The sequence below is a fragment of the Carex rostrata genome, chromosome 29 (assembly GCF_964058835.1).
Source record: "Carex rostrata chromosome 29, lpCarRost1.2, whole genome shotgun sequence".
NCBI lineage: Eukaryota > Viridiplantae > Streptophyta > Magnoliopsida > Poales > Cyperaceae > Carex > Carex rostrata.
Genome location: NC_135946.1, coordinates 6,344,284 through 6,370,686, shown reverse-complemented (window position 1 = coordinate 6,370,686; position 26,403 = coordinate 6,344,284). Strand labels below are relative to the sequence as shown.

General features: G+C 32.9%; 4 protein-coding genes across 5 annotated transcripts in view; 2 read left to right on the top strand and 2 right to left on the bottom strand.

Moving 5' to 3' along the window:
- Window positions 1-61, bottom strand: part of LOC144546257 (uncharacterized) — an 83,990-nt gene extending 83,929 nt beyond the window's left edge. The window contains exon 1 of the mRNA XM_078294796.1: window positions 14-61. The gene's annotated coding sequence lies outside the window, so the exon portion shown is untranslated. The remainder of the gene's footprint in view (window positions 1-13) is intronic.
- Window positions 62-3,220: 3,159 nt separating this feature from the next.
- LOC144546247 (protein ACCELERATED CELL DEATH 6-like) lies at window positions 3,221-10,420 on the bottom strand. The gene is made up of 4 exons (XM_078294786.1): window positions 10,265-10,420; window positions 6,610-6,934; window positions 5,230-5,771; window positions 3,221-3,964 (listed from the first exon to the last, which is right to left on the bottom strand). Exons 1-4 carry the CDS (start codon window positions 10,418-10,420, stop codon window positions 3,221-3,223), a joined length of 1,767 nt encoding a protein of 588 aa, XP_078150912.1.
- A 9,011-nt stretch (window positions 10,421-19,431) lies between these two features.
- Window positions 19,432-19,782, top strand: LOC144546246 (non-specific lipid-transfer protein 1-like). The gene has a single exon (XM_078294785.1). The coding sequence runs from the start codon at window positions 19,432-19,434 to the stop codon at window positions 19,780-19,782; it is 351 nt and encodes a 116-aa protein (XP_078150911.1).
- Window positions 19,783-22,905: 3,123 nt separating this feature from the next.
- On the top strand, window positions 22,906-25,062 carry LOC144546327 (F-box protein At4g22280-like). Of its 2 annotated transcripts, none has more exons than XM_078294875.1 (3): window positions 22,906-23,858; window positions 24,264-24,410; window positions 24,760-25,062. In XM_078294875.1, the coding sequence occupies exons 1-3, from the start codon at window positions 22,935-22,937 to the stop codon at window positions 24,835-24,837; spliced, it is 1,149 nt and encodes a 382-aa protein (XP_078151001.1). In that variant the 5' UTR covers window positions 22,906-22,934; the 3' UTR covers window positions 24,838-25,062. The 2 variants fall into 2 exon arrangements, with proteins under 2 accessions (XP_078151001.1, XP_078151000.1); XM_078294874.1 differs by having other exon boundaries at window positions 22,908-23,858; window positions 24,749-25,062.
- The last annotated feature ends 1,341 nt before the right edge of the window (window positions 25,063-26,403 follow it).

The following is a 26,403-nucleotide window of genomic DNA, read 5'->3' as shown; positions in this document are numbered from 1 at the left end:
TGTGTTGTGCAACATCTCCTGAAGCTTGTACCAAAGGTTCAGATGTGGTATGGGGATCAGTCTCTACAGCTGATGAATTTGTGATGAATATTGGCAGAGTCTGATGACTGTTATTATTTGAATCAGTTATTGACACTGGGGAAGTCATTTCAGAGCTTGCTGTGGACAAGAAATTGCTAACTGATCTGATGTTCTTCTAAAGAAATAGAAGAGATTCTATGACTTTAGGTTTTGTTCTAACAATCCTTTTTTGTTCTCTCTCTCTCTCCTTTTTTTTGCTTTTAAAATGTTGTTGTGTACAGAACCAAGAAAAAAAAATACTAACAATTTGTAGTGGAATGGTGGATAAAAGTTGAATTGAGAGATTGAGATTCCAAGAGAAAAAGAAGGGCTAAGGGAACTCAATCAAGAGTTTAAGTTCCAAGAAACAGGTCATTCTATATATATGTACTAGTTCTTAGACCTCCTTAGGCTTAAGTCATTCTTAATCCTTCTGAATATAAATTCTTTAGACGGAATTAAAACTCTTCCTTAACTTGAACTCTTAAGTCAAGTATCCTCCCTTTCTTATCTTAACTTATTTGCCTCCTTTACACAGCTCCTTGGTCTTTTTCTACAGATAAGTATAAGATTCTTAAAGCTACCTACAGTTGGCATGCACAAATCTCTTGCTTAATAGTAGCTGTACTTGGTGTCTCCTTTCTTCTTTAGAGACGAATTTTACTAGTTTATATCCTACTCCACGACCAATGTGATTAAAGTCAATTCTTATTGTTCAATTTCATCGAGTCGGCACTTCAATTAATTACTACTTAATTAGTTTGTCTTCAAAGTATGTGTATCAATTAATTAATAAACTAACCTAAGTTCTTTTCAATAAATAATGTTTTTCATGCATATTGAGAGATCTGCTTTAACATTGGAAAAGTCACTTAGAGGTAGCAATCACATGGTTAACTTGCGAAAGTCTCTTGCTTAATAGTATAAGATTCTTTATCCCTTTCCCCTTACAAGTTCCTTGGGCCTGTTCAGCTACATCAATGGATTGAGTATTTACTATTTACTTTGCTACGTACCAAGTACGTTAAGGCCTTATACTGTTTAATATTTGTAATACATTAAATCATGTTTTACTCGTAAACTTGATATTTTTGTTTTACTTAAGTAGGTTATAATATATTATTTGCTCGGGGGTGAATAATTATATTTTACAGCTAGAGCCTAGGGCCTAGAGCCTAGAGAGATGGCATGAAAATGAAAACTAAATAAAATCAATACTACCTAATTAATTAATCCATAGATGTATATAACAGTGGATTAATTGTAGCTCATTTATGTCACCAACAAAAATCAGAATTTTTTATTTTCGAAATGTATTAGATATGTTATAAAGAAACAGAAAGATGAAATGTTTTTTGATGTCATAGATAGAATTGAGTCGATAATTCAATTTCTTTAGATATTAGACACTTAATTTCTAAGGAACCGAATCAGTTTCTTCATGCAAATTAATTGTAAGGAATAGAATCAAATTTTTCTTCAAATTTTTATTGTAAATACCAAATGGTTAAATTCCTAAACATGATTTCTTTCATTAATTTATTTCCATAATATCTTATGGTTATCATAGACAATGAATCTTACACCAGAGAAACGGTTGTCAGAGTATTACTCATGCATTCTACTTATTCAATTTTTCAATTAGCTAGGTTTAGTTTACTAATTTTAGTTTGATAATATTCAAGGTGCATGTATAGAATGCAAATTAACAAATCCAATAAGCAGTAGTAAAGAGGATAGAAGAGATATATACTTGTTGCTGTGCTAGCCATGTTCAGATAAGAATTATTTGAATTAGAGGGAATAGAGATTAGAGCAAATAATATTAACCATTATACCCAATTATTTGTAGTGAACCAAGAACAAATCAGACAGGGTTTTAGCGGCAAAAATATCACAAAATTTTGCAACTTTCATGACTCAATTCAAAAACAAACATTCAATTTTCATAGTTTAAGCCACCATTATTTCCCAATCACACAGAGAAATTAGCAATAACAACTTAACAAGACAACTCTAAGCATATATAAATCCAGATTATAAGAAGTTAGGCCTATTGTCTTAATTAATTATACATTCATACTACAGTTAGCCTCAATGATGAGGATATATATAGAGTAGAACTAGGGTGTTCCTAAGTTCACCAAGCCCCCTTGTGAACTCAATTCTAAAATTAGTTATTTGAATTGCCTTCAAACGACGAATTCAAACCGTTGAAATCCTTCTATCTTACTAGTGATGCATCTATATATGAAAATTTTAAAATTTTGAATTAATTTTGTATTGAGTCAAGTGGTCAAAAGACATCGATATATATAATATATATAACAGCTTGGCTTAATAAATTATTACTGTAGTACGGTTGCACCTTCCAATTCAAGTAATAAGTGCATTAATGACTATAAATTAAGACATCTGACTGATTATGAGCTTTCCACCACTACCTTAACGAAAGAAAAGTGTTTCTTAGCTCCAAGTTCAGGACCCCCATTCCCCCACAGGTTTTGGGTAAGCACACCGTCTCCCAATTGAATAAAGGCACTCCTCTACCTTCACCTTGAGACTTGCCCTATAAAAAATTCCTACATAGCTGATCCACCCTCTTGAAGAATCATTTCGGCATAACAAAGTTTTAAAACCTTTTAATTTCTATCTAGTATCTACATATATAATTAATTTCTATTAACATAATCGATCTAAAGCAAGAGTTGTGGTACTATATTCATACATTTTCAAATGGTTGTCATTGATGGTCAACATTAATCTGTAAGCTTAGCCTATAAGGTTATTTTCCAAAGCAACGAACAAACATAAATATTTTATTTTTTTAATTTGCCAATCAATTTTGTCACTTTCAATGATACTTAGCCTAGTAAATTAGCCACAAAATGGTATGAACCACACCTGAACTCAGCTATATTGAATAAAAAAAAACTGCTATATAAAACATGACATGCGTTTATATATGGCATGATATTAGTTCAATAGGACAATGAATGCAATGATTAACAAAATTACATCTTTGAATAATTATTATAGAACACGTCTGAGAAATCACATGATAGACAGTACAACACATCCGAACTAACAAGGTTTTAAAAATCATAAATGACAATACATCTAACGATTCTAACCAAACCAAACTAGATTATCAAGTTCATTAAATTCTTGCCAACCCAAAGATAAGACCGTACAGAAGAATATGCCAAAACAATTCGCCGATGAAGAGGTCAAAGAACCTGCCTTGGATAAAAAATCCTATAGTATTGCGCATCGATGTCCAATCACCAAGGCGGTACTTATACAATCCTCTCCACCCGATCCGCTTCAGTATCGGTGGTGCAAGTGACAGTATTCCCCAGTAAGCTGGATTGCTAAATGGAAGTAAACCGAATGAAGCAACAAAAACCAATATGCTTATTCCCAAATTTACTTGATATAGCATTGTATATATTACTAAAGAAAAAGCACAGAGAGTGGCTTTGGCAGCAATTACCATTAATAATACTGAAATGTTAAGGCATACTTCACGAAGCTCAATATCCACAAAAACTAACCCGGCAAAAATAAGCCATGTTGTGACAAAAATAGATAACAAAAACGCCAATGAATCTGCAACAATAAAAGCCTTGAAGGCATATTTCCGGGAAAGAATAGGTGTGCCTCTGTTAATGGGGTCATCAGCAATATATCCACCTGGCATGGTGAAACAAGCAGCAAAAGTCACCGTTGCAATTAGTACTGAGATAAATGACAAGTTACGGGTAACACTCTCGAATTTCTCTATCTCTTTCTCTTTGTCTATCTTGGGGATCTTTAAATCATCAATGAGATGATCAACCCGACGAGGACTAGGAAGTGCACCAGTCCACATCATGCAACGAAGTATATTGTTCTTTGTGTCCTAAATAAAGAGAAATTATAGGCCAATATCAAATAAAATTAGTGTGGGTAGAATAATCATTCATTAAATAATAAAATTTCCTTCTATTCTCTTAGTTGGGTTCTGAATAAAGATAATTTTTGCAAATGGCTGTTTTTGATGGTCCAGAATTTTCTGAAAAACAGAAATTCTAAAAAATTCCAAAAAAATAGTAAAAAAAAATTCAAAAAATGTAAAATTTGGTCTCCATGTTCATTTTATTATGGTGATCATGTTTAATGGTCTGGATCTAACTTTTGAACATTAGAAACAAAGATATGAGGATGAAGTAAAACACGTCATTTACTTCATGAAGCACAATAGCCCAACTATCTCTCTCTCTCTCTCTCTCTCTCTCTCTCTCTCTCTCTCTCTCTCTCTCTCTCTATCTATCTATATATATATATATATATATATAAGAAAGAGAGTATGTAGGGGAGATAAAGGTCATTGTTAATCAAAATTAAAAAAATGAGGCAGATCTGATAATGTCAAAGGAGAATGGGATCAGCAGGTCAAACGGTGCTAGTTTGGTCACAAGGATTCAAACGATAATGAGGCATGCGGATAATATTTATGTTATTTTATATCAAACAAAATGATAAACAAAACAAAGAGTGGTACAACAGAGACCATCAAAACGAAAAGTGGAAGAACAAGGAACAACAATTTGAAATGAATTTACAATTTAATTCGCAACTCAATAATATGATAGCCTAAAAAATATTACTAAAATAATTTTCGAGTTGAGAAAAAGTAGAGTGGTAGTCCTTTAAGTTCAAACAACTTTAAAGACTAACCAAATTATTTATCAAACAACCAATAAAAAAGTTAGATCCAAATGAAAGTTCATGACAAATTTGGTTTCGTTTCGAATAGTTGAAAGGCTATACCTGATAAAAAAAAATCTCCTCCTTGTGGAAAGAGGTATTTGAATTATTGGTCACAAGTGTATCAATTTGTCATTCTAAGGTTTTCTTGTATTTGTAACATGTTAGAACAGCTGAAAGATGCTAGGGTTTTAAATTATCTTTTCCCGGCTGCCTTTTCAAACACAAAATTTAGCTTCTTCTTCAATGAGAAAAGAAAAACATTTCCATGGAAAAAGGACAAGAAATCATCAAGCAGAGAAGCACAATAGACAAGAGTAACTTGGAAAAGGGAAATCACAAGAAAACTATCATTAGGATAAGAAGGAAAGCGAATTAAGTAAAAAGGAGAAATAAAAATTTGTTTGTGGTCCTTACCCCTACGAATCCGAATCCTTGATCCACCTGGTTTAAAACAAGATCAACTGGTGTTAGGCCATTCCTGTTCATGATGCTCGAGTACACCATCCTCATTGATATCAGAAACCTCACAATGTAGTATTGTCCACTTTCACCAGCTAAATGAAGTGGTGTATTTCCTTGATAATCCCGGTCATTGAGCATTCTCAAAAAGGTACGATTATCACCCCCCATACCACCAATTATGTTTCCTTTTCTGCTTAGAATGGCAACGTGAAGAAAGTTTCTTCCTTGGGTATCAAGTAATTCATCCGAGTTGGGAAATTGCTTTATCAGCTCCTTAATTATTAATGATTTGCCACACTTTGCGGCTGTGTGTATTGGAAATAACCCGTTCTTGTCTGCCATGTAAGCTGCTTTTTTTATTTCATCATCTCCCAATAAGAGTTGTACATTCTTAAGATTTCCAACTGATGCTGCATAGTGAAGGGGAGTGCTTTCCAAGTCATCTACCTTAGTTGCAAGTGATTTGTTCCATCTCAAAAGTGCATGTGTAATTCCTGTTGTTAAGGTTTTTACATAACAATCAAGGAAAGGTGTTAGAATCTATAAATGAATACAGAATAAATTGGATCTAGTTCAAATCAAATGTTTCATGATTAAGGCTTGGATAACTAATCGACTAATTTCGGTCAGATATGTTAGTTTAGGTTGAAATTGGTGGGACAAGATCTGATTTTTACGAGAGAATTCATCTGAGAAATTTTTCTGCATTAATCAATCCAGGCAGTTGCTTCATCCTCAATACTTTCGACTGTTTCCAGCATTGGCGTAATGGAACACAACTGCACCGATTTTTGTAAGAAGAGTAATAAAGAGGCCAAATTCTTAGTTTAAAGAAATGTTCAGTTTTTGACAATTTTTATAAAAGGTCGGCACAGTGTGGGGTATAACTTATTTTTGTTCTTTAAGGAAACTAGGTAGAGATGGTTATCAATTTAGCAGCCTGCCTTCTATTACTTCTGGTTTACATTGAAAAAATTTCCTTTTTCTGATCAAAACTATCTGATTGAAAAATATATATATATATATATGTCAGATTAAGCTGTCGTGTCATCTACATGGGCTATTGATGATGTCAGTAAAGAAATCTGATGGTTTGCTCTAGATCAAACGATTCTGACAAAAAAAGCAGGGTCCTCTGATTTGGATCAGGAAGAGAAGAGTGAAAAACAAAAGCATCCATCTAGGAAGGAAACATGATGAATTCTTTGTAGAAACATATATATTCGGTTCATACTAATTTTTGAATATTTAATACATTTAATTAAGCAATTAAAAACTTTTTAGATTTTGATATAAAAAACATAATAAATCATGACAGAAAACAATACATACTGGGATTTCGTAGAATAGCAACATGTAGGGCAGTTTGTCCTTTCGGTCCCGCACAGGACACCCTGGATGGCTCTTCTTTTGTGAAGATTTCGACTATGCTAACTGCATTCATCATAGTTGCCAGGTAAAGAGGAGATACCCCATTTGCATCAACAATACCGGTTATGCTAGGTTCCGAACGTATAAGCTTGTCCACTATATTCCTATGACCAACTCGCACCGCCTCATGCAGTGCGGTCTCACCATGTATATTTCTTGCTGTTAGAAGGGTCTGCTTTACAACCTGATCCTCTTCTTCAGCAAAAGTATCAACCGAGAAACCATTCTATAGTTCCCGGCCTTTGCAGCACAGTGGAGAGGTGTCTGTTTTAACCTGTTGCATGCCGTCAGCAAGGATCTGTTTCTCTGGTAGACTTCTCTTGCGAAGTCTACATTATCTATTGCGCGCTGCCATGTGAGGTCCCGGTTTGAACTAGCAGCAATATGTAATACCGTGTTATCTCCAATTGTTACTCCATCCAATAGAAGCAAATCTAACACAATCAAATTGCAGCTTATTAAGATATGTCTAATTAATTTATTAAGTCAATAAATTTTGAATTTGAGTAATCACAAGAAGTTTCTATGTTGGTCAAAGCAAAAGACTCTCGAGCATTATTTTGACTCAAGAACAGTTTGAAACTTCGAATTATATGCTAAATTTGCAAACAAGAAGCCAGAGATGGAGTCTATAACAGGTAGGCTCCATGATGCAAAAAGTGTGAGGCTGAGGCTAGTAACTGTTAGTTTTTTTTTTTCAATGTTAGTGAGCTTTAAAGGCCAACTAACAATTCCATTGATAAAAAAAAAACAAATTTACTACAAGTCAGATGACTATAAACCTAAATCCACTCTTATATTCTCACAAAATCCTCCAAACTACTCTAAATAACTCTAATCTCACTTATATACACTTATAATTACCCTATTACATTTCCTTATCGCTCTCTACGATCGGATCTACTTTTTTAACCGCAGTACTACATCATTAAGAAAATCACCACTATAGCTGAAACATATTCACTTATCAGTAATGATGACATTGGAGGTTAATTAAGGAAAAGGGACATCCAACCAGAGACTATAGTTAGTGCTACTTAGCAATATTATATATCACTGTTATCAAACCCGGACCGGACCGGGCAGAATAATTAAAATGTATCCTTATTGGTTCATTATTAATAAGGGTAATTATAATTTCCCCCACCTATCCATCCTCCATTTCATCCCCCAACTAACTTTCTATTTTAACTATAACTATAACTACTATTTCTAACAACCTTTTATTTTTTTCCACTTTCTCCCTTTCTCTTCCACCTCTATTTTTCTCTTTCACCTCCATCTTCTTCTCCCACCTTCTTCTCCCACCTCCACCTCCGCCTCCCACCTCCCTCTCCCACCTCCGCCTCCCACCTCCCTCTCTCACCTCCGCCTCCTACACCTCACCTCCGCCTCTACCTCCCTCTCCAACCTCCGCATCCCACCTCCTCCTCCGCCTCCGTTTTTCCTTCAATAAGCTCCCCTCCCTCTCCCACCTCGAAATTGTAAATACAATAAGCTCCCTCTCTCTTACACTTTCGCCTCGGTTTTTTCCCTCTACGCCTGCTACTCCTGCTCCAGCGAACGTTCTGCCGGAGATCATCCGTCACTCCATCCCAATCAAGCATGCCTCTGCCAGGAATGAATACTTCAATGTATATGAATGAATACTTCATTGTGTATGAATGAATACTTCAATGTGTATGAATGAATACTAGAGCACGTCTCTACCGGGTCAGATCCGTCACTGTTGATCGTATCAAAATAATTTTGTATATGTATATGCAATTAATCTCTTTCATGTTTATATTCTTCTTCCTCATGAAGTAGCGAGTTTTGCAAAGAACAAAGCTTTATTAATGGTGAATTAGGCCACTGCGTATTAAATAAATGACATAAAAACAAATTTTGAAAAAAAAAAAATAGAGATATATGAATGAATACTTGATGTCTTAGAATGAATACTTCAATGTGTATAAATGAATACTTAATATCTTAGGTATGAGCACTTGCGTGACAAGATATTAATACTTGTGCAACGGACAACTCGAAAGTATGTCATCATGGATCTCATTTGAAAGAAAAAATTGTGTAGAAAACGTTCGTGGTTTTAGATTTGCAAAATTCTTCATAGATCGTCAGAAATATTGGTTAGATTGAACGGAGAAAAAAAACACACCTCTAAAAACGTGTAAAAGATGGATGAGTGATGTGTCCAATTTCTACATTTGCATTTACACGACGATAATGAATACTTTCTCGATAAGAGATGAATACTTGTGCAACGGACAACTCGAAAGTATGTCATCATGGATCTCATTTGAAAGATAAAACTGTGTAGAAAACGTTCATGGTTTTAGATTTGCAAAATTCTTCACAGATCGTCATAAATATTGGTTAGATTGAATGGAGAAAAAAAACCACCTCTAAAAACGTGTAAAAGATGGATGAGTGATGTGTCCAGTTTTTATATTTGCACTTGCACGACGAGGATGAATACTTTCTCGATAAGGATGAATACTTGTACAATGGACAACTCGAAAGTATGTCATCATGGATCTCATTTTAAAGATAAAATTATGTCAAAAACATTTGTGGTTTTAGATTTGCAAAATTTCTCATCGATTGTCAGAAATATTGATTAGATTGAACGAAGAAAAAAAATCCCACCTCTAAAAACGTGTCCATTTTTTTTTTAAAATACTTGATATATTAGGTATGAATACTTGATGTGTTATAGATGAATACTTGATGCATTATAGATGAATACTAGCGCGCGCCAGTTGTAAAATCTTTCAAATATTATGTGATCCCCAAATAGTAAGTGGTCCCCCTAAGTAATTAGTAGTTATTGAAGTAGTTAATGACTGGGGGATGAAATGGGGGATTGTTACGGGAGGATAGCTAGGTGCTCCCTATTAATAATCATATGTATATCAACTGGAAAAATCTAATTTAGATCTTTTTTTCAGAAATAAGGAAGTGAACAAAATCTGCCAATATGATCTAATTTAGATCTTTTTCTTCCTATATAGACTCCATGAATTTGAAAGACACAAAAAAAAATATATATTTGCCAATCAACATCTAATTTATATTTTAGGGAAAATTTCTAGTGTACCCATGTAAAATTCTAAAATAGCCAATTTTCCCATTAAAACTTAACATTTTATCCAATATTCTCTGTTATTTATTTAATTATTTTAGAAATTACATTGATAATTATACCCTTTATTTCAAATTCTTCCATCTCCTTTGTAATATTTGTAGTAATTATTGTTTTATTCACCTGTACCGATGTGTATATGTCTAACCATTTGCCTACGTTGCAACATGCCACACTAGTGGAAAAACTAGAATCAGGATCGGCCTATCTGGATCGGCTATATGAAACAACCGATACTAATACCTATCTGGATCGATTTTCTTAAAAACACTGATCCTAAAAACTATTTAGATCGGTACTTTTGGTCAACCGAACCTAATTTATGAACTATTAGGATCGGGTTTTTGTTAGAATCGATTTTCTTACTCCACATCTCTCCTTTCCGAGTTTTCACCTCCAACACAACGATACCTTTTTCTGTATCGTCTCTACCTCCTTGAACGGAGAGGAGAATGAGGGAGAGGGGAGGGACTCAAGCCAATCGGAGCCGAGACAGCGGTATTGTCCGATCTCGGAGAGTAGAGTCTTAATCTTGATCAAAGTGTAACGGTGAGTAGATCCGGTCATCGAAGTGCAGTTACGATCGAAAGAGCATATTCGGTCATTGAGCTAGATAGGGATTAATATATTATGGTATTATGAGTGTATATAAGTAGGATTAGAAGAGTAGATCTAGTAAAAAAAACTAGGTTTAAAAATTTAGAGTGTGACTAAGGGTGATTAGAGTAATTTTGATTAATTTAGAGCATTTCGTGAATAAAGAAGTAGATTTATACCTTGCTTGGATGAAGAGTAGCGGAAGGGAAGGGAGGTGAAGAATAGAAGGAAATGAAATGGAATAGAAAGAAGATTAACATATTTAGTCTCTTCATGTTTGCATGATTAATGAGGGAAAATAAATTTAACTTGTTTTTTGTCTTATTTCTTGTTTGGTTGCTTAAAGTTTAGAAGGTTAATGAGAAATTTGGTGGATGTTGTAGGTTTGTGACAAATAAACTTGGATGAGAATTATACAGGCAAGATATAGAGTTGGCATTTGTGTCATTTTTCTGAAAATATTTGCAACAAAAAGAAAATTCTATCTGTTACATCTCAAATCAGGAGGGAAATCGATTCTATTGATTTTAATCATGCAAAATTAAACCTTTCACCTCCTGTATCTTTCACCTCCGACATAATTTTGTTAACCAAAAACAATTCGAGGGAAATTTGTCTTTTCTTTCCATTCCCTCCCTTCCCCTACTCTCCATCCAAACAAGCTTAAGGTATTACGAATTAGAGTCATTTGACTCATTATAAATAGAGGAGGGTTCAAATGCCTCCATTTTTTAAAACTTAAATAACTCAAAGTTTAAAACTTAAACATCAAAATAAAACCGTTAGATGTGATCTACGTTATTGTCTCTATATGCCCATAAAAAATTATCATATTTTTATTTTGCTTTTATGTGAATCAATAAGTTGAAAAATCAACGTCTATAAATTATCCACATTAGTATACATTTTTACAAGCTCAAGATGACAACCAAAACAAAGTTGAAATGCCATAATTTTTTACACGTGCATAAATAAAATGATATAGTTCATATCCAATGGTTTTATTTTGAATTTTAAGATTTAAATTTTAAATTATTAAAGTTTTAAAAAATGGAGGCACAAAAAATGGAGGCATTTGAACCCTCCTCTTATAAATATCTATTTTATCAATCGAATTGTTAGTAGACATAAAAGCCACTAACCGTTAAAAAAAAAAAAAAAAAAAAAACCATAGTTTTCTTTCCAAAAATATAAGAGATCGAACAAAATCAATATTTTTGACAAAATTAATGTTGGGGATGAAATTTCAGAACAATTCCGAAAGTTACCGAAAGTTAGAAATTAATTAAAATAAATCAAATTGAAATAGAGTTACTCGCATCGTGCGAAGCACTGTTCTTAAGCGTATTCCTTCTCTATTGTGTAAGATTCGGAATTGTCATCAAGATGATCTGGGGATGTTGCTCTTAGAGATCAAATTTTACATTTTTTTTTGAATTGTTTACTATTTATTAAGTATTTTACAAAATCGTTGTTTTTAAACAATTTTGGACCACTGAAAAACAGCAATTTTGTAAAATACTTAATAAATAGTAAAAAATAAAAAAATATATATAATTTGATCTCCAAGCCAATTTTAATATAGAAATCATGTTGAACGGTTTGAATCGACTGCTTGGACTTTGAAAATCACAAAACCGAATTAGTGTAAGATGTTGTAAGTGGATACCTCCTCTTTAATTAAATGAATATCCTACGGATTTCACTCAAAAATAATATCTTACTAGCCGGTAGGCACACACATGCCCCAATTCAGTTTAGTCAAAATTAAAATTGGATTCCTAAATCATTAATTATTTAATTAAATCATAGCCTTCCAGATGCAATTCAACGATTAGCATATATATTTGCTTACATTCATTTTAGAAAATTTGAACAAAAATTTCGTTTTATAGGGGACTGAATTATATATTTTATTAGAGAAGGAGAGAGATGTATGTGGGATCGAAACAGATTATATGACTAAACAGATTTATTGATTATGCTTCCAATTCCAATTTCCAGAACCATTCTATTGTTGTGACACAATTATAAGATCCAATCGTGATGTTTTGTTTTGGAAGGATATATTATATGAGTTGACGTAATTGCAACATCCATATGTGTTGGTTTTGCATACACACTCAAAAGAAAAAAAAAAACAAACAAACATGAAAAAAAAGGACACATTTATCTTGTCAAAACTGTGTTGTTGAATCTCACCTTGAGATTGTAGAAAATCATCCAGCACCTCGAGATTTCCTTCCACTACAGCATCATACAGCTTGGGATCTAGTGAGATTCATGGCGGCCGCCTTTCTTCTGGGGCATCTCTCGGACCCGAACTAAAGCTTTGGACCTCCACCACTGGATCGTACAGCATGGGATCAGTCTTTACCTCCATGTCATCGACAGCTGATGAATTTGTGATGAATAGTGGCAGAGTCTGATGAAAGTTGTTGTGTACAGAGCCAGAAAAAAAATAGTAACAATTTGTAGTGGAATGGTGGATAAAAGTTGAATTGAGAGATTGAGACTCCAAGAGAAAAAGATGGGCTAAGGGAACTCAATCAAGAGTTTAAGATCCAAGAAACAGGCCATTCTATATATATGTACCAGTTCTTAGACCTCCTGAGGCTTAATCCTTCCGAATATAATTTTTTAAGACCGAATTACAACTCTTCCTTGAACTCTTAGGCCAAGTATCCTCCCTTTCTTATCTTATTTGCCTCCTTTACACAGCTCCTTGGTCTTTTTCTACATATAATTAGTATAAGATTCTTAAAGCCACCTACAGTTGGCATGCACAAATCTCTTGCTTAATGGTGTCTCCTTTCTTCTTTAGAGACGAATCTTACTAGTTTATATCGTACTCCACGACCAATGTGATTAAAGTCAATTCTTATTGTTCAATTTCATCGAGTCGGCACTTCAATTAATTAATTACTACTTAATTAGTTTGTCTTCAAAGTATGTGTATCAATTAATTAATAAACTAACCCAAGTTCTTTTCAATAAATAAACTTTTTCATGCATATCGAGAGATCTGCTTTAACATTGCGAAAGTCACTTAGCGGTATACCCTCAAAAAAAAAAAAAGTCACTTAGCGGTAGCAACATGGTTAACTTGCGAAAAGAAAATCAAATTAGACTAAGCATCAGTCTGCTTTCCAGTCTGCTATCTTGCTTAATAGCAGCTTCATTCTTTATTCCTTTCCCCTTATAAGTTCCTTCACCTTTTATCAAATGTATCGTACACGGCCTCTTTCTAGTTATATGATTTCTTCTCTAATTAGTAGCTTCTTTCTACCCATTACCTATCTTGGAGTCCCATTACATTGGAAAACCCTTAGCATTGCAAATTGGAACCCCTTAATTAGTAAGATAGAAAAAAGACTCCAATCCTGGAAAGGATCACTTTTATCTCTTGGTGATAGAGTAACACTTCTTAATTCAGTTCTTTCATCAATCCCACTTTATTAGTTAGCTATATATAAAATCTCTGTAACTGTCTGTAATAAAATTGATTAAATCAGAAAAAAGATTTCTCTAGTCTGGTAGTTCCTCAGCCAACAAGAAATATCATCTCATAGCATGGGAATATGTTTGTCTAGGTAAAAATCAAGGAGGGTTAGGAATATTAAATCTAACTAGAATGAACACAGCTCTTTTAGCAAAATGGTGGTTTCGTTTTAAAGATCCTACAGTACAAGGAAAGTGAAAAACAATTTTAATCAATAAATATGGTTCCACAGGCTTTGATATCCCCAGACTTTCTCATTTCTGGAATGGTATTCTGCAATTAAGATCAATTTTTGAGTTAGGCATCAATAGAATAGTTTATAATGGTAATGATACATATTTTTGGCTTGATAGATGGATAGAAGAATGTAGTCTTTATTGTAAATACCCTAACTTATTTCAAATAGCTTCCAATCCCACAATTACAGTAGCAGAAGTCTTTTCTTCTCTTTCACTTTCACAATCTCTAACTTTCAGTAGACAACTTACTGGTATACTTCTAACTGAATGGAACAATTTGAGACAGTCCATTTCCTTCACATACAAAGATGGTCCTGACTTAATTACTTGGAGATGGACCTCAGATGGTCATTTTACAGTAAATTCATTATATAAGTGGTTAGAATATAGTGGCCTCAAAAACAAATACTTTACAACAATTAATATGGAAGGCCAACATACCCCTCAAAATTAAGATCTTTTTATGGTTATTTAAACAGGATAGAATTCTTACAAAGGTATGTAAGTAGTCTTTATTTCGTGCTTAACTACTTACACACAATCATTATCATGAGTACAACTAATTATCTTTAAAGTTTCGATAGCGGAATTAAAATCGTCAAAATCAAATCAAAGATATGAGAAATCAAAATCTCCACATGTAAATTAATCAAATAGATTACATATCTTTGTTCATAGTAATCTTTAGAATAACACTTGAATTGTTCTTCGCAAACCGTCAGAAGAACTGCAAAGCGATTTCTCTCCTCTTTCTCTTTCTAAGCAATGACAACTTGTTCTTTATGAATATAGATGAAGAGAGGATCAACCTTACTATTAGAATTTTTCATTACATATGCCCGTCATCAAAGCAATATTTATAGGGAGATGAATATGGAAAAGGATGGATAAAGGCGCTGAAAATTAAAGGATGCAATTATATCATACTGTCAACGCACCCTTTAATTATCTGTACATTCAGCGCACCTCTGATCATCTGTTATTATGCATCTTTAATTAAGCATCCTTTAATCAAAGATTGGATAATAGAGCATGAGTCAAAGGATGCAATTATGCACCCTTTAATCAAGCCTCTGTTGAGTATATGTTGACTTGCGCACCCTTTAATCAGGCACCCTATAATCAACCAAAGGATAATAGCGCACCTTTAGACAGATCAATTAATTTTTATAAATCACGCCATTTATATCATGCCATTTAATTACGTCTCATTATAATCAGCCCATTTAAACCAGTCCATTAATGTTTTATTTTTGGGCCACATAATATTCTTACAAGGTAAACCTAACACATAGAGAATGGCAAGGAGATACAACCTGTTCCTTCTGTAATGAGGAGGAAAATACTAATCATCTGTTCATTACCTACCCCTATTCTAAGGCAATATGGTCTTGGATAGCTAACCATAATGATTTTGACTTTAATTGCAATAACATAGATGATTTATGGTTGATTGACTGCTGTATACCCCTTAAAGATAAATTATTAGTGGAATTAGTTAGAGCAGCCACTCTATGGTCGATTTGGTTAGCTAGAAATAAAGTTTGTTTTGAAAATTCAGCTATTCCTTCTCTTACTAGTATAGGTACAAATATCATATCTTTAGCCTCTTACTGGTGTAAAGCACGTAATGATGAGTCATACTTTAAATTGAGCTTAATTTTACCAATGGATGTTCATAATTTGAAACCGGGGGGGGGGGGGGGGGGGGGGGGGGGGGGCTCTGACCCTTTTGCCGGTTTCAGATACCCAATAAGTGACAGCGCTGTAATTACGTTGAACTTTTTACCGTCTGTTCTGGATAACATAACCAATGGCGTTGATGGACCCCCTCCTTTGTCATCGATTAAATTTCACAAAGAGTTAGTACTGAGTGTCTCTCCAACATCGGTTTGGCTAAAAAGCCGATGGCACTAAGGGGGTTACTTTACCATCCCTTGTGTACATGATTCATTGGTGTCAGATTGATCAACACTGTCTGGTATCCTTACTGAACTGATGTTGTATTTTTGTTTGGCAGCTATGATAATTAAATAATTGAAATATTGGTCATGCAGGTACATCAATTTAACTGATGGTGTTACTACTACAAAAAACATATTTAATTACTATATATATCCAATTAAATTATTATAAGGAAATAATTATTTAATAACATACATAATCCCAACTCAATAATATCTAATTAAGGATCATTAATATAACCATATCAATTGAAATTTTTGTGTTATATTTTTTTAACAGAAAAGTTCATAATTAACCATGAGAGAGAATTAGGCCTAAGACCCAACGAAGCGCTGAATTTTTTATTTTTCCGTTCCGTCTGTTCAGATCAACAACGAAATCTAATTGGATAAAACACGGATCTAAAATTAGATCAGACGGTTTAAAACTTTGCTTCACAGTCCAAGAACAATCGATTTGATATTAGCCTATATATATAGAGAGAGAGAGAGATAGGCTAATATACAATCGATTGTTCCTAGCCTCCCGTGCAACTAAGTCATTTTCTAATTTTTAAAGTCCAAATGATCGATCCAAACCATTAGATGTGATCTCCATATTAAAATGTCCTAGGAGACCAAATTTTACATTTTTTGAAATTTTTTTACTATTTATTAAGCCACTTTGAAAATCGCTGATCCAACGGTGGCTTAACCAAACAGTAAAATCAGAAGCTACCGTTGGATCAACGATTTTCAAAGTGGCTTATTAAATAGTAAAAAAAAATTCAAAAAATGTAAAATTTGGTCTTCTAGCACGTTTTAATATGGAGATCACATCTAACAGTTTGGATCGATCATTTGGACTTTAAAAATCAGAAAACGATTTGGTTGCACGGGAGGCTAGGAACAATCGATTGTATATTAGCCTATCTCTATATATATATATATAGAGAGAGAGAGAGAGAGATAGGCTAATGTGCTTTCGGTAGCATATGGGCCGAAATACACACGGTCAAAATTTGAAATTTCAAAATCCAAAAAATCGATCTGAACCGTTCATCTTGTTCTCCATATTAATATGTGCTTGGAGACAAAATTTTACATTTTTATAAATTTGTTTACTATTTATTAAGCCACTTTGAAAATTGTTGATCCAACGGTTTTACTATTTTGTTAAGCCACCATTGGATCAGCAATTTTCAATGTGACTTAATAAATAGTAAAAAAATTCAGAAAAATGTAAAATTTGGTCTCCAAGCACATATTAATATGGAGAACAAGATGAATGGATCATATTGACTTTTTGAATTTTGAAATTTCAAATTTTGACCGTGTGTATTTCGGCCTATATGCTACCGAAATCATATTAGCCTATCTATCTATCTATATATATATATATATATATATATATATATATATATATATATATATATATATATATATATATATATAAATTTACGGATTAATAAAATAAAATAAAATCCTCTTTGAATTTCTTCCGATTTTTCTGATTTTTGTTGAATTTTCTTGTCGAACTTTCTGTGATATGGACTTTATTACCAAACATGCAGCAGGTAGATAACAATAAATTCTTGGCATGAAAAGATATTTTACAGATTTGCACGGAGAGGATGCCACAGGAAATCCAAAGAAAATATGGGAGACGGTGGTGGACCCACTTTTCACGTGAGCAAATGGTCATATAATATTGTTTTTGCAAATTAGGCCCTGATAATTTGTATAATCACGGATAATTTATGAAAAGTATGGTTATAATCTTCAGATGTTTTATATTTTGTCAGTCATTGTCAAGATTTAAATATATATATATATATATATTGTAAATAATATTGGATTTTCATAATTTTATTTTAGAGTCGTCTTATATTAAATAATGCAATCTGATAATAGTCTCTCTAACAAATTTACAACTGGCACACACAAATGATACTTATGCATGCAAATATTAATATATAATATATCATATATTTATATCTAACATACTAACTATTTAAATAAAAAAAGTAAGCATATTAACTCTTTTTCTCTCTCTCATCAGTCATTCATTTTTTACAAATTAAATAATATTTTAAGAAAAATTATGTTTGTACATCTTATTTAAAAAATGGTTAAGTTAAAAAAAATTAAGTTCCTTGGGCCAGTTCAGCTACATCAATGGATTGAGTATTTACTTTGCTACCAACTACCAAGTACGTTAAGTCCTTATACGGTTTAATGTTTTTGTTTTAATCAAGTAATATTTGTAATACATTAAGTTATGTTTTAATCGTAAACGTAATATTTTTGTTTTAATTAATATATTATTTGCTCGGAGTGAATAATTATATTTTACAACTAGCTAGAGCCAAGCTAGAGAGCCTAGAGAGATGCATGGCATGAAAACTGAAAACTAAATGAAATCAATACTACCTAATTAATTAATCCATAGATGTATATAACAGACTTAACAGTGGATTAATTGTAGCTCATTTATGTCACCGACAAAAATTAGAATTTTTTAATTTTTCGTCAAATTTTTATTGTAAATATACCAAATGGTTAAATTCCTAAACATGATTGCTTTCATTAATTAGTTTCCATAATATCTTATGGTTATCATAGACAATGAATCTTAGACCAGAGCAACTGTTGTCAAAGTATTTATTACTCCATGCATGCATATTATACTTATTGAATTCTTTAATTAGCTAGGTTTAGTTTACTAATTTTAGTTTTATAATCTCCATGGTACATGTATAGTGCAAACAAATCCAATAAGCAGTATATATACTTGTTGCTATGCTAGCCATGTTCAAGTAAGAATTGAATAAGAGGGAATAGAGATTACAGAAAATAAAATTGACCGTTAGACTTAATTATTTGAAGTGATCCAAGAACAAATCAGACAGTGTTTTAGCAGCAAACAGATGACAAGTTTTTTCAACTTCCATGACTCAATTCAAAAACAAGCATGCAATTTTCATATTTTAAGGCACCATTATTTTCCAATCACACAGAGAAAAAGGCAATAACAAGAAAACTCTAAGCATATATAAGTCCAAATTATAAAAAGTTAGGTCTATTGTCTTAATTAATCATACATTCATACTACAGTTAGTCTCAATGATGAGGATTACATAATATATATAACAGCTAGGCTCAATAAATTATTACAGTAGTACGGTTGCACCTTCCAATTCAAGTAATAAGTGCATTCATGACTATAAATTAAGACATCTAGCTCCTTGCATTCCCACACAACACCTCCGATCCAGTCCTCCACCACCAAATAAAATGGCATGCTTTGACATCCGTGCCACCACCGCCGCTGCAGTTGCTATCCTCCTCCTTACTGTACCGCATGCTGCGAGTGCTATTAATTGTCTGGAAGTTTTGGCTACTATGCGGCCGTGCTTAGATTATTTAAACGACCGTGCGTCGCTGTCTGAAGCATGCTGCAGTAGCGTAAAGAGCCTCAATTCGATGGTAACAGAAAGCGAGAAAGTGTGCTACTGCCTGGATAATATTGCCACGTGGGGTTCCGACACCAGTCTTCTTGCGTGCCTTCCCGAAAAGTGCGGCGTCGTATCAATGTGCTCCAATATCGGTGTCTCCACCGACTGCTCAAAGTATGGAATTTGTTGAAATTACTCTTAATTAACTTTGATTAGACTAATCTTATAAAGAATAATTACATTGTTCATTAATGGTCATTTTGGAAACATACTAGAATAAATAACATTCTTTAAATGACATATTAAATAACATATTAAATGACATACTACTTTTTGTCTCATAAAAAAATCTCAAATAAAATGATATATTAAGTGACAAATAACATTCTTCAAATAATATAGAAAAATAAAAGAAATGAAAGATATAACCAATCAATTCAAAAATTCTTTAAATGATATTTAATAAAAAGAAAGAAATCATGACTAATTATAAAGATATACAATTTGCATGTAAAAAGTAGATGTCTAAATAAATGTAGAGTTCTATACATAAAAAAAATATAAAAAAATGAATAGAATCAAAATATTTAATCACAGAGCTAATACCGTTGACATATCAGAATTTGAGTTCACTGGTTGAACATATTTGATATATATAATGCAGGGTGACTAAAATTACTAAAGCAGAGCAAGTCATGGAGCTGATTTGAGTTCTTATATATATATGACATAGGTGCTATTGGTTGGCTTCTCTATCGCTCATCTCTGTTATCAATCAAATAAAATAAAGATAATTGTTGGACTTGGAGATGAGTCCAAAATGTTGTATTTCTATTTGTCCGTTTGATGTGATTTATGTGCAGGCTTTTTGTTTTTTTTTGTTTTTCTTCAGTGTGGAATATTTTGTTGCCTCTGAGTTACAAGTTTGAAACATTGAATTTCTATTTTTAAAAGTGGTCATATGGCCGGAGTTTATAATTGATTGAGTATAAAGTATCATGCATCTTAATTTAACTTGGAGATTCTATGCTGTAAGTTTGAAATTTGAATGGCGGTTTTTTATGAATATTTACAAAACGAAGATCGATCGAAATTTTTAAATATATCATTTGTTCAAAAAAATTAACCCAAAAAACTCTCGTTCATGAAAAATTTAATTTCTGCTATGGTCGCAACTAGCAGATACAACCCTATTTACTGGGGAGCACCTAGCGGATGAGATTCCAGAAAGAGAGATCGCACCTAGCGGGATGATCCCTAATTTTTTTTTCTCATATATGGTTTTATGATGCGGACCTTATTCTGGGGCCTCATCCACTAGGTGCAGCCCCTATTCTAGAATCTCATCTACTAGGTGCGGACCTCAGTAAATGAGGTTGCATTTGCTAAATGCGATAATGACAAAAATCGAATTTTCCAAAAAAAAAAAAAAAAAAAAATTTGGTTTATTTTTTTTAACAAATGGTATATTTATAAATTTTTGGAAGATCGATCTTGGTTGTCTTCTTTATATTGAAAATAGTTAGTAACCAATTAGATGGTTACGGACAAATATTTAATAATCGGACCCGTTATTTGGTGAGTTTAATTAACTTCAAATCTATCAGAATGACTTCAAACAATGAATTCAAACAAGTTTATTTTCTTCACGAGTTATACATTTATATACAAAATTTATAATTTTCGACTTAATTTAGTAATTAGTCAAGCGGTCAAAAAAAGAAAGTTCATAAGTTAATTTTAATACATTTATTTTATATTATTTTTATCACTCAGCTTTAATTAAATTATATTGATTCTGAATTTTATAGATTTTAAATTTAAACACGCCACTCGTGGAAAAAATTAGTTTTAACAATTTGAATTTTTTGTCTATAATTATTTCGATAAATTTTAAAGTTAAGCTCACCAGATCCAGTGAGCTAAAGAATACTCTAACATCTAGCTACTGATCGTTACAGAAATACAATTAAAATGTATATTGACATTCACATATTAATCAGACACGTCTTGCAATTTAGTTTTAGCAGTTTTTAAATGTCTCATAAGGCTCTTATAAAGAAATATAACCCATAGTGTACTTTTACGCATATGAATATATGATGCAATAATAATTCAAGTAATGCAGAAATACACCAATCATTTAATTATTAAGGCTATATATGAACTAATTGTATCTTCGTTCTTAAAGTCCAAACAGTTAATCTGAACCGTTCAACATGATATTTGTATGAAAATGTATTTACATATCAAATTTTTGTATTTTATAAAATGTGTTTATTATTTTCTTAGATAGGTAGAAAATCACTTGATTTGAAAATTCTAGACCATCTAAAAAGCTTGTGAATTGAAGTGTTAATTCATTTCAAATTGTTGGTCTCTGTTCTTCCGCTTTTCGTTTTGATGGTCTCTGTTTCGTTCATCATTTTGTTTGATATAAAATAACATAAATATTATCCGTGCCTTATTATCATCTAAGACAATCTTTTGGGCTGAATTTGGATTTTCTAACGGCCCGGCCCGTTAAGTAGCTCATACTCTAAACTAGTTATATAGTTTGTTTAGGCCCAACTAATCGATGTCCTTCCTCTCTCTCTCTCTCTCTTCTACTTATCCCAGTTACCCTATTCACCGCCTCTTTTCTCTAAACCCTAAACCCTGGTTGCTCCACTATGGCAAAGGTTTGTTTTTCTGTCTTTTGCTGGTTTGACTGATTGATTTATAATATGTGAATTTTATGAAATTGAGATTTATTATTGATGCTATCTGAGATCAGGAGCATGGAATTCGCTAATGGGTATTGTTAAGTGATCAGATGCAAATTGAATAATGCCTAGTATTGTTAATGGATAGTATTGTTATGTTACTGGGTTTCAAATTTTGGGTTTTGACTGAATCCCTATATTGAGCATATATTGTGTTTCAAATCAGAAATAAAAAGTATCAAGGCATTAAGTTTTATTTGCTTAGTCTGGTCTGATAATTTCTGACCAATTTTGTACTGGTATTACTGGAACCCTGCAACTTGCCACTGAAAAAGAAATCTCTGCAGTCTAGCAATTTATTTGCTTAGTGTATAGTTGGTGTGAGAAGCAACCAATAGAACAAATTTATATGACAAATATTATTTTGGTTTTCTTATTTGGGATATTTTCTTAAATCATAACAATGATTGTGGTTGTTCCGTTGTGAAGCTGGATTGCTGTTGTACTTGTAACACTTGAGATATGTACCTTTTTTTTTTTTTTTAAATTAAGACTTGTTCATCTTAATTCTTGAAATTTGAGAAGCGATTAACTCTATGCAACTCACTAAAGTTTGTTACTTTTTTGAAGGTGAAAGATGACGGATATCAATAGATGCGGTATTGACAACAATTTTGGCATTGACAGGATCAGTAGCTTGCCTAATGATCCTCGCACGCATATCCTATCTTTTCTGAGTACAAGAGAGGCCGTGCAGACATGCATCTTGTCTAAAAGATGGATAAAAACATGGGCTTCTGTGCCGGATTTGAAATTTGACATTAAAGAGTTTGGATTGTTCGAGATTGTTAATGATGAAATGGCTGTACAATTTGTGACCAAATTCGAACTACTTTTGAGAAGTGTGTTGGAGAAACGAGAGACATTAAGTGTTAACAGATTTCAACTTTGGTTAGATTCGGAGTTTTGCTTGCCTTGGACTCAAGCTATTGCCGATTGTATTGATGATGTGATGAAGTTGGAGCCTCGAGAGTGCTTAGTCAAAATGTGTTCATGGGAAAAGTTGAATTTAAACACCAATCTCATTTTCACTTGCGCATCACTAATATATCTCCAATTGTGGCTCTCTACAGAAGTTATTTTAGAACTTGAATCAGTAAACCTTCCTTACCTTAAAACCCTTAACCTTGGTGGTTTTCCAATTAGTGACAACTCTTTGAAGAAGCTTATGTTGGGGTGTCGGGTGCTTGAAGAATTAGTTCTAGAAAATTGTTATATTAACAACATTGAGATATGTTCCAACACCATGAAGAAGTTGGTCCTTCGTAGTTTTTATATGGGAATGAGATTGCAAATTTCCTTGCCTAACCTCCTGTATTTGTATTTGGATATCTGTATGGAGGAATTTATATTGCTAAATATGTCATCGCTAGTTGATGCCTCCATATATATTCCTGGTTGTTATGGTAAGGATAAATATGTTACTGGGGTACCCAAGCTTATTGATAGCCTTTCAAATGTCGAAAACTTACGGCTTGATTTGGATTTCCTCAGGGGACAGGTACTTTCTTTTTGCAATATATTTCAAACAAAAATCTGTCATGCTTCTACTTTTACATGTACTATTTGTTCTTATTTTAGGTACTTCAAATTAAACAAAACCTTTCTACTGTAATATGCACTACAATGTCTATCCAAGCTCTAATTGTTTATTAGGATGGCCACATGCAACAAAAAAAAATTGAAATAGCATTGTTTTAAATTAATTGGTTCTTGATGTTGTTTTACAGTAATTCAGATACAATTCAGAGTCTTAATTGTACATGATATTTGTTGTGGTTCTTGGAGTAAACACATCCTATGGCTATAAGCATTCAAAGTTCTCATTTGTATTTAGCTTTGTGAATTGTGATTCTCCTTTTTGATTTTTTAACATAGTTTTAATTTTACTTTGTAATGAAAATAGGTAGATGACAAGTTTTCTTATTGCCCATTCTTCAACAACTTGAAGCGTCTGGAAATTTTGAATTCGCGTCTCTTTGTCTTTGATCTTGCACCTTATTTCCTTCATCACTCACCTAAACTACAGGAGCTCACCTTAGGAGCCTCCAGTGTAATCTCTCTCTCTCTCTCTCTCTCTCTCTCTCTCTCTCTTGGTATTGGTACCAGTACTTTTACTTTTTCATGCCTCAATTAAAATAGGCAGACAAAAACAAAGTCAATTAATGAGATGGTTGAAAGATTTAAATTTGAATAAAAATATAGTAAATGAACTAGATCAGCAGGATCTCACCTTAGTTTTTATGTTCAATGGATCTACTATAATGAACTAGATTAGGAAGTTACAATATAATGAAGGCCGTGTAATATCATGTTAGCCCCCTCAATTAAGCCCTTGTAGAAGGATATATGATCTATGAATCAAATGTAACTTGTTTTGTTTTACTGAAGTGTTGTGTCAGGGAATCTTTAGGGGAGGAGACGACTCAGGAGGGACCGGGAGATGCATTTGTCCAGCGGGAGTTCCTCAAGACCGTTAGAATTGAAAGATTTGAAAATGATAATGAATTTGTTGATTGGATAATCAACAAGTTGCTTATCCATGTTAAGGTCATTGGTGAAATTATAGTTTAAATTATGTGTTTTATCTTGTTTAATTTTCGGATATTCTTGATAACTTGAGAGATATTTCATGATGACTCAGTTACTGGTATTATAGTCATCTAATATGTAAAACTTTGAACCTTGTTGGTGCCTTCTCTGGATGTTGTTTTGCATTTTTCAACTATTTAGTTGTTTGTCAGTGGACTAATTATCAGAATATGGTACCTACAGAGAGAAATGTATTTATATACTTCATGTGCAACCTATTTATTAAGAAGCTAGCCATATATTAGGAGATAAAACATAGAGCATGCCCCCCCTCGACTACTATATATTGTAAGAAAACTCAAACTTGCAATTTTGAACTATATATGGAGTAGAATTAGGGTGTTCTTAAGTTCACCAAAGTGTTTGGTGAGCTTAACTTCAAAATCCATTAAATCGGTTTCAAATAACGAATCCGAACTGTTGGAACCTGCCTACCTTACGAGTGATGCGTTTACATGTGAAAATTTTAAACATTCGAATTAATTTAGTGTAAAGTCAGTCGGTCAAAATTAGAAGCTTAATAAATTAATTTTAGTGCATTCATTTTTTGAACGTTTTTTGACCGCTTGATTTTTTATTAAATTAATTTGAATGTTTAAAATTAGACGCATCACTCGTAAAGTAGGTAGATTTCAGCGGTTCGGATTCGTCATTTAAAATCGATTTGATGGATTTTAGAGTTAAGCTCACCAAACATTTTGTTGAGCTTAAGAACACCCTAGTTCTACTCCTATATATGTTCTTTATCTCAGAGAAAAATAAGAAATACAAACAAGCACACAAGCATTAAAAATTTAAGAGAGAGCAATGCCAAATATGAAATTGGAACCTTTTAGGAGTAGAATATGCATTGACCGGAGTCGAGGGCTCTACAACATTTTTTGCTTCTGGTAATGGAAGTATTGCAAAACCACCTATGTGCTGACTCTATACAACATTTTTTGCTTGGATATGTGTTGTACCTGCTAAACTAAATATAATTAATAATTGAATATCAGAAATTATTAATATGAAGAATTTTTTGTTAAATTAACGAAAGAGGATTCATAACCATACACGCCCTCTAACTGGCACCAGTTCAGTCTGATGTGTACAGCTTCTGTACCAGTACCGGTCATGACAGTCAGTCAGATATTTGTAGTATTTCACCTCACAATAACATAACATAATTCCGTTCTCTTTATCTAGAGATCGAGTGAGAGAGAGAGTACTGACAGCGAGCAACCCAGCAGTTCAGAAGAACCGACCGCACACATTATTTGCTAGAGCCTAGCAGGCCTCCAAGTCTGTCTATCAAATAGACCACTACAACGCACCCATGTCCGACCTAGGCTTCACAAATGGCTTAGTATGTGTGACACAAGGCATGTCATGTCCACTATTTTGTGATTCTTTTTGTAGTATTTGATCAGGCTTTTTGGGACTCTTATTCAGGTTTCACAATAGTGTAGTAT